We start from the raw sequence: 9,958 nt of genomic DNA on the forward strand, positions 1-9,958 counted from the left end.
AAAAATTATATCATTAAACATTGTAATTGACCAATCTACAACACACCCACATTTAGACTATATTTATACACTTATGGACACACTAATTCGTTGTTCCCTCAAATGAACCACAAGCTTGTTCAGTTGTTCATAATTCACTAGTGAGACATGAACTCTGCTTTTCCCAAGTAATTCGCCGCTGCTGACAATGAACTACTCGTGTGTTGTAGCCTCTTATAAGTTAGCTTCATGTAGAATATCTAGCTATATTGTTTTGGTAATTCGTTTTAGGCTCTAGCGAATTATATAAATTTATAACTAGACAAAAATGCAATTGTAATTAGAACATTTGAATAATTTTGGGGTGAAAATATTTTATTTAGGCAAATTGTTTAGACATTAATTATTAGGTATCAATATGTCTATAATTAACGACCAATCTTTGTCTTTACACTTTGTGTGAATAAATGAAAAAAACAGAGAGGAACAAAAAAATAAAAGGAGGAGTGAATCTTTTGATCATATCCAAAGTATAATATACAATTAACTCAAACACTAGTCTCATTTAGTAAAATTTTTTCTACTATTCGTTTTTTATGAATTCAATACTTTAGGAAAGTGTTTGTTTTAATGTTTACCATTTTAGTTTTGAAAATAACAATTTAGAAATAATATATGAAGAATGTTAGAGCACAATCATAATTTATTATTTTTTTTGTTATTAATTAACCATCAATATTTAAAAGCAAAGGAATGCTACGCTTTTAAATTTCTTTTATGAACTAAGTCTAATTAAGTTAAATAATAAGACTTTGAATAATGCTAACAGTCATGCTATACATTCATGTAATTTTGTATCCAACTCCATCTAAGTTGGCCCAACACTAAAAAAACCCAATATCAATAAATGAAACGTGAAATACACACGCCCAACACACATGAAACCGCTCTTGTCCAACGCTTATTCTTTTATTCTTCTTCTCTTCTCCCCTGCGCTTCTTCTTCTTCTCCCGCACTTCTTCTTCTTCTTTTCACACTCGTTTAAACACGGAGAGTCTTCTTCTTCTTCACCTTCTTCTTCGTGTTCCTCCTCCTCCTCGTTCTCCTCCTTCTTTTTCGCGTTCTTTTCTCTTCACGTGTTTTCTCCTTATCGTCATTCTTTTGTTGTTGTTGCTGTATTTTTTTGTTTTTTTCTCCTTCTCTCTTTGGTGAAGAAGCAGTAGAAGGTGGGGAGGAAGAGCTTTGAATTGTGCAAAATAGAAATGAACCGAACATGTTATTATGGTGAAATAATTGTATAGTACTAAATAGGGGTGGCAAGCGGGGAAGCCCGCCCGCCCCGCCCCGCCCCGCCCCGCCCCGCCAGAAGCCCGCCCTTTGACGGGCTGGCCCGCCCCACCCCGCCTAGTGAGACGGTCCTAGAATCCTACCCCGCCCCGCCTAACTGCGGGCTGGCGGGCTGACGGGCTAAGCCCGCCAAAGCTCCTCTTTTCTTTTTTTTTACTATTAACTACTAAGTAATATATATAATTTCACAACTATATTAATAAATTTATAATTTCTAATGGCATAAAAAATTATATTTTTTATATTCACAAACATTAAAGTTTTTGTAATTATAAATATCTAATAAATATAATTATAAACCAAATTTTCATTCAAAATATAAGTATAAATATTCTCTCCAAAGAAAATAAATATAATCCAAAACATAATTATAAATATTGTCTCCAAAATAACATAAACATAATTCAAAACACTCAATTTTTATCTTCATACTCTTGTAAGTTAGGTTGGGGGAAGTTAGGTATTGGCAAAAAAATTGCAAAAATACCCCTCACTAATAAAAACCTTAGCCCGGCGGGGAAGCCCGCCCCGCCCCGCCAAAGCCCGCCAAAACCCGTGGTTTAAGCGGTGCGAGTTAGGCGGGCTTTTGCTATTTGGCGGTCCCGATTTTCCAGCCTAGCCCGCCTTTTTTGGCAGGTTACGCGGGCCGGCCCGGCGGGTTTAGGCCCGTTTGCCACCCCTAGTACTAAATGAATAGAACATTATCCATTATATAAATTCAAATTCGAACAACTTTCTGCATAATGAACCGAACACATACTCATGGTGAAACAATTATATAGTACTGAATGAACAAAATATAATCCATTATATAAATTTAAATTCAAACAGCTTTCTGCATAATGAACCGAACATATCATTATGGTGAAACAATTGTATAATACTGAATGAACGAAACATAAACCATTGTATAAAATCAAATTCAAACAGCTTTCTGCATAATGAACCGAACACGAACTCATGGTGAAACAATTTTATAGTACTGAGTGAACGAAACATAATCCATTATATAAAATCAAATTTAAACAGCTTTTCTGCATAATGAACCGAACGCCTACTCATGGTGAAACAATTGTATAGTACTGAGTGAATGAAATATAATCCATTATATAAAATCAAATTCAAACATCTTTGCCTACAATTTACAGATTATCAATTCAATTCAATTCAATTCAGTACACTCCGTCCATTCAATTCGATTCAAAATTGAATAATATAAACTTCGTCAGTTTGATTCGTTTTAGAAGAATAATCCAAATCACTCTCATTCAACTGATTTGAAGTTGAGTCATTCATTGTTTCGATTCAGAAGTGCAGATCGAAAAAAGTGAAAAAGAATAGGAAGAAGATAAATGCAACATAACGAGATCGAAAGAAAAAAACGAGAAGATGAACGTAACCAGAGGAGAACGACGAAAGTAATGCAGATCAATAAGGAAGAATGCAAGCAGAGAAGAAGAAGACGGTTTACATCGTAGCAGAAGGTTTACATTGAGCAAAGCTTTAGGTTGCAGCACGTTATATGTAGCGCGTGTATGACAAACGAGTGAGAAGGGGAGGGAGCGCGTCTGGCCAATATTATTTAAATAACTTGGATGCATTTTTTACATGGATGTAGAGCATTATTGTATTGCTAAATGCTAATTATAACTTATTTTTGTTATGTTAGACAAATTTGACTAGACTTGGTTAACAAAAAAAATTTGGATGTGTAATATTATTCTTAAAAATATGAGCTAATAATTTAAATTACTAAACTAAAAAAATTAAATTAATAATTAAAAATAATAATAAAAGAATAATAAATTTTAATAATTTTCTAACTTTTTTTCATAATATATTTCATAATTAAGAAATAGGAGTAATACATTCTCACCATTTAAACAAGACTATCGGTAAGTCACCAAAAAAAAAACAAGACTATCGGTAAAAATGTTAAATATTATAAAAAGTAATAAATAAAATTTATTTTAGACGTCAAACTCTAGAATCAATTACTTGTTAGGTTTACAATTACTATCAGATCAATTTCTTTATATTCTTTCTTTTATTTTTCTTCTCTTAAATGTAGAAAGTATATGTAAAAAACTCAATTATGATCTGAAAATTCTCTTCTTTTTTTTTTCCTCACGAAGTCTTTTTATTAACAGGGACCAAACTTCTTTTCCTGCATATCCAAAATCCAAAATCAGAAAATCACCGGCAACTTCCGAAGCCGGTGAACCCAGTGAAGTATTCAATTGAAAGGCTCAAAAAATCAACGGAAGGTACCCTTCTTCACATTCTTTCTCTCTCCCACCTCCACTACCACCACCGTACAACACTATATAAAACCCTTCTTGACCCATACATCCATGATCCAACCAACACAAGGCCCCCCAATTCTTTTCTCATTCTTGTCACCTTTTCTTTTCATTTGTGTTTTTCTCCCTCGGTATCCGTGCAAGCCTCTCGTCGCTGCAAGTCACCAAAACGCAGAACAAGGCTGCCGTTTTGGTTCTCTCCCACCCCGCACTACCCAAAATTTGCGCGCTTTTTTGACACTGTGGAAACGCTAAACGACGAACCAAAGCGCGTTAAACGCAGAATCATGAGATATTGCCTTCGTCAACTCTATCATTGTTCCACAGCTGTGTATCAGAATCACTAACATGAACATGATGACTTCAACAAAATTGGATCTGATTCCACTTCTTCTTCCTCTAAAGCCTTTCGCAATTCTCGTGTAATGTAAGTAATGCATTTTACTGTTATCTTCTTTCTATCCCCTGGAAAATTTCTCACCAAGCTAAATTGCTTTTCACTCCCTCTTCAAAACACACTCACACAGTACTTCTTGAATTGCAGAAACTCCACTACTCAGCCGCTTGCTGAAAAGTGAAAACAGAAAGAGCTCAAAAAAAAAAAAAGAAAAAAAAAACTCAAGGACGAAAAGAATGGGAAAATCAACAGGGAATGGTAAAGATTGGGCGCAGATCTACGCGATCTACGGCATGGAGCAGTGGCAAACCCTAATCATATTATTATGCCAAGCGATCCTCTTCTCAGTGATGTCGGTGCTGTATCTCATCTACTTCGACCGAATCTGCGTCTCATTCGAGCGTCTTCTCTCCGCCGCCGCAGTTCCACGTGGCTCGGCTCGCTTTGCCGCAGGCTTAACTGGCTCCGCCACTGCACTCCTCGCTCTCTGCCTCTTCTTCGCCGCCGCAAACTTTTTTTATTCCGCCCTACCACTACACCATCGGATGGCTCACCGCATCGTTGCCGCCGTCTCCGACTGGTCCTCCGTCCGCCTCGCACTCGACCTCGGCTGCTGCGGCCGCGGTATCCTCCTCAACGCCGTCGCCTCCCGCCTCAAAAAAGAAGGCAGCTCCGGACGCGTAGTCGGAATTGATCGCCACCGGCGGACCACACTCGCCACTCTACGCGCCGCTGTGGCGGAAGGCGTCGCCGAGTACGTCACGTGCCGGGAGGGTGACGCACGGCGGCTGCCGTTCCCGGACAATTGCTTCGACGTGGTGGTGTCTGGCGCGTTTGTGCACACGGTCGGGAAGGAGCACGGTGTGAAGACGGCGGAGGCTGCGGCAGAGAGGATGAGAGCGGTGGCAGAGATGGTGAGGGTATTGAAGCCTGGTGGGATGGGGGTTGTGTGGGACCTGGTGCACGTGCCGGAGTATGTGGCCAGACTCCATGAGATGAAGATGGAGGATGTTAGGGTTTCGGAGCGCGTGACGGCGTTCATGGTCAGCAGCCACATCGTCACTTTCCGGAAACCCAGCCACCTCGTTCAGGGCCTTGCCGCCGATGAGGTTCGCCTGGATTGGAGATTATGCTAATGTGGCATGCTGATGTGTCACAATCGATTCTTAAAATAGAATTTTAATGGGTTGATCCGGTTTAAATCGAATCCAATCCAATCAAATCAAATTACTGGATGGACTTCAGAGTTCAGACCCTGCTAATTTACATCATATATACATAGATAAAAAATTATATATATGTAAACATTTTACACTAAGGAGTGTATTTTTTCCTTTTCTTTTTTTTTTTTTTTTACCATATATATATTTTTCTAATTGTTGAGTTTTGGTGGGTATGGGAAGGTGGCTGGCGAGGCGAAGTCGACCCAGATATGGTATTGTTTGGAAATTAAATGGAGTTAGTAGTCATAGTCTATAAGGGGGAAGGTAGAGAGATATGTAATAATTTGGGGAGTTACTTTGATATTCTGTCATATTTGGTAAATGATGGAAATGGTGACTGATTTTTGTAAAGTTACTTGCAAATATATGATGTTGATTTTTATCAACAGCAATGAAATATATGGCATATGATGTAGTTTATGGTAGTATTTCTGTATTTGATTTGTTTATTACTATGTTAGTGAAATTTGATTTATGAAGGTAGATGCAATAATTTATCTATCACAGTTAGAAAAGCACAATTTGTTAAGAGTGTTAGTGCTAATTTGATGATTCTAGATTTGAAGTTTTTAAGTTGGTAAAAATCTTTTTGATGTTTTCAAGTTTTACATATTGTGTAAGTAGTAAAACTCAAAGGTGTTTGTTTTGTCGTGTATTTCTCAGTTTTTGATACAAGTGAAAAGTTTTTTGACCAAATTGACAATGGGATTTATTAGAGTATTAATTTATCACTACAAGGAAAAAAAAAGCCTTTGATTGTGGTTGAATTGTAGGAGATCAAATTTGATTAGTTGCTTTCCGTTTGAATTTTTAGTCTCACTAAGGTGTCACTGTCTTTTCTTTATTTCTTTAGTGATGCAAGTTTCTTCCCTCCATGTGATGCTGGACTAAATTGAAAAAAGTTGAAATAAACAGGATTGAATAGATGGATGGAAAAATAAAAGTAGGTGGTTAGTGATATTTCTTTCTTTTCCAGTACAGTTCCAACTTAGTGCGTGGACGGAGGTTGTGAGAGAGGGATTTGATATGATGGAGTGTAACTTGTTATTTGTTGGAGAGTCATAATCCTGTGAATTTATATGGTGAAGCATCTAACAAATGTTCTTCAAGAATTTGTTTGTTGCAACTGTGAGTTTGTTAGTAGTTGGCTGTGTTATTAGCTATGGCCTAATTACTAAACAAAAAATAAAAAAAGATTTTTCCTATAATTTAACTATATAGTCTTAGTTATCTTGGGTAGATATAAACATTTTAGTCTCAATATTCAATTTCATATATAAGATAAAATAGCTCATAAATTAAAAAAAAAGTATTATATACTTCTCTTTTGTATATTTTTTTTAATAATAAAAATAAAAAAATAAAAATTTGTCTTTTATGCAATAAAAGAAAAGCATATAAAAAAAATTGTGTACAAAGAGTAGTGCAAAGATCCTTTTCTTTTCATTTTATAATAACAAATTTGTTTCCAATATTTTCTTTTTTAAATGGTTGGGTTAGCTTTTATGTACAAAATCATATTTTAGTAAATAATTAACATATCTTTTTACCTAATATTAAATTAGAAGTCTACTACCTTATTTTAAAATTGTTTTCTTCTATTGCAGTCTTAAAAATGCTTAGTAATGACTACATGTACATGTGTCAAAACTGGACCTTTGATTGAGGGAGAAAAAAAACAAGAGATTAAATTCACTCTTCTAAATATTTTGTACAATGAATAATAAATCTATGTAACTAACGTACCCCCTTCTTCAAAGTTACTTGTATTGTTTCATACGTAATTGTAGCAGTTAATTGAGCAATTTTACTTAAACATGAGCTCATGGCTGTGGGGATGTCACTTTAAATAAGAAATTGCTTGAAATGTACTTGTTTGGCAAATTATGCTAACATGGCTAATGGATTCATAACTGATTTCTTAGGTTCTTTCATCCCAAAGCCTTAGTTTACTTTGTTTTTGTTTTATATTGTTGCTTTGTTACATATTTAATGTTTGCTAGCTTCTTGCTTTCAACCTCACTCAGTAAGAACATTAGATATAGTTTTTATATCATTTCCAAAAAAATATAAAATAAAATAAATAAAATATTAATAATAATAAATAAATAAAATTTGTTTGATGAATGAATAAATAAATTATAAAATTATTAATTATAGTAACAGGAGGACCACATGGTGCATGTGCAATTGATGAGTTCTAATCCTGACACAAGAAGAGTATTGGGCCATCCATCAATACATGCTCTATTCCAAAATCAAAGCCTTGCTTTCCTTTGTTAGGTTCAATCAATGTGGATATATATCTCTTTATAAACATGTTCATGATTTATCCATATCTTAAAAAGTTATAAGATCCCTCATGGTAAATAAAATGGAGAAAATTGAGGGTCAATATTTTTTGGTTAAAACGTTTAATTGGTGTTGATTCGAATACAAGATAGGACATAATAGAATTTTGGTAGGTAGAGAATAATTTTTATAAATAATGTAAATAATAGGATCTAAAATTAATTTAATAAAATAAAAAATATTCTATCTTTAAATTATATCTTAAATTTTAATATTATAATAATTATCTGTATACCTAATAAATTGAATATTTAGTCATTGTTAATTGTATATGAGTAAATCGAATCAAAAGAAATAATCATCCAATTAAAAATAATGAAGATAATCATTTGCATACCTATTGAATTAAACATCCGACATATCTATTATTTATATTGTTTAGTATTCTCATTGTTTACTTATACTTTTCTGACATAATAATATTACCCCATTTGTGATATTTTTTATTATATATTTTGCATTAATTTATAAAAAGTAATTAATATTATTAAAACAAGAGTGACAATATTTATTTTCTATAAGATAAATGTAAAAAATAATAATTACTAATATTTCTTGATAAAAATTGTGATAAGAATTCTGCAGTCTCTATCTCTTCCACGAATAATAATAATAATAATAAAAGATCATTAATTTGGATCTTACTATTATGTATATGTATTAAAAGTTTCAAGTAAGTAGCATGGAAAGTGTGTCACTTTTAGAATTATAGACCAAACTGCAAAACAGCAAAAGTGCTTTGCCATTAAGTTTTTCACAATTGGACCAAAAACATTGAAAATTCTAATTAGGTTCAGTTACGGTAGAATAATAAATTAGACATTGAATATATATGGTAGAAAGGGCTAGTTTCTTGCCTTAGGATTCAATTTTCCCGTTGGAACAGAGTACACATATTTATAAAATTCATAAAATTGATATAAAATTAAATTGAATTTATACAATCAGATTATTATAGCATACGATACATTAGTTTATCTTGGGGCAACTGTTCTTAATATATAACAATATATCTTTCAAATTGTCCTCAATAAAGCTATTATCATAAATAAAACTACTATCTTTCACACTTGTTATCTAAAGAAAAACATATTGTCTATATGTTATATATATTGATCCTTAATTAGAATGAATCAATCTTCTTTAGCCGTTTATATTTTCACATGTCGTTAAATATGGGTCAGCTAATTTTTTCAAATAAAATTTTAAAAAATTACTAAGACAAACATATAGCAAGAGAATTGATTTGCTCTAATATTCCCCTGAAAATTTCTAATGTTACATACGACTCTGTTAATGTCGAGAAAATTTATTGGGTCCAATAAAGAATGATTAGGTCCAAACAAAAAGGAAAGGCCCACAAAACCCCATCCATAGACATGGAAAATGTTAAATTCTGGCATGAGATGAATTATTTATGTTATCCTAGCGTTTAAATTAGTACAAACAGGACGGTCCTATAAAAATGAAAATTTTGATCTGCATCATGTGCAGTGCAGGGGAAGAAGAAGATGAAGAAAAAGCCGTACACTATTTGCCAGTTTTGCATCCTGGCCTTCTCCCTGAGCAGCTGCCACTTGTGGCTGACCAATTTGATAAGCCATGTCTTGATCATAATATACAACAGTTACTTATGTTTGCTATGTAACTTAAAAAATAAATAAATGACTAATATTTTAAATAAGTCTTTAAGGATTTGGTAGTCTAATAGATTTGTTCCTCAAAAAAATTAATTAAGTCTCTAATTGTTAAAATTGTTAGATATATGTTATATATGTCTTTAGTCCAAATTTAACTGATTAATCGAACACTCTCTCTCTTATGTGGAGATGATCAGTATGACGTATCAGGTTTAACGCTATGTGTCGCTTCCAAGACACATTGATCCCTGCACACATGGCTAAAACGATGTTGTTTAAGTGCTTCTCTAAATGATGTCGTTTTGAGTGGGACAGAATAGTCCCCAACCTTTCTCCTGGAAGTGTTATAAAACGACAGTGTTTTTAATGAGGATCTACTATAAAAACGCACGTCCTTTTCCTTTCTCTCATTGAAATTATCTGAAACCCTAAACCCTCACCCAAATTTTACAAGGTAATTCTTCATCTTCCTCAACTCTATTAACGTTGATTGAAGTCTGTAACAGTGGTTTGACAGCGACTGGTTGGTGACGGTGGTGTGTCGTGCATATTGCCATTGTTGGAGGTAAGTTTACTAATTTTTTTTCTGAATTAAATTGGAGGTGAAGATTGAAGTATGACGAACATGCATGTCTTGTGTAGGGTAGATCAAAGATAGTGTGTTGTTAGTATAGGTTAAGTCAGAGTTGTAAATTGATTTAGGTTGTGCCATTTCAT

At 33.8% G+C, this 9,958-nt stretch overlaps 1 protein-coding gene across 1 annotated transcript; it reads left to right on the forward strand.

Moving 5' to 3' along the window:
- The first annotated feature begins 3,606 nt into the window (after nucleotides 1-3,606).
- On the forward strand, nucleotides 3,607-5,677 carry LOC130946827 (sterol 24-C-methyltransferase erg6). The gene is made up of 2 exons (XM_057875686.1): nucleotides 3,607-4,056; nucleotides 4,174-5,677. Exon 2 carries the CDS (start codon nucleotides 4,263-4,265, stop codon nucleotides 5,160-5,162), a length of 900 nt encoding a protein of 299 aa, XP_057731669.1. The 5' UTR covers nucleotides 3,607-4,056; nucleotides 4,174-4,262; the 3' UTR covers nucleotides 5,163-5,677.
- The last annotated feature ends 4,281 nt before the right edge of the window (nucleotides 5,678-9,958 follow it).

The sequence above is a fragment of the Arachis stenosperma genome, chromosome 8 (assembly GCF_014773155.1).
Source record: "Arachis stenosperma cultivar V10309 chromosome 8, arast.V10309.gnm1.PFL2, whole genome shotgun sequence".
Lineage (NCBI taxonomy): Eukaryota > Viridiplantae > Streptophyta > Magnoliopsida > Fabales > Fabaceae > Arachis > Arachis stenosperma.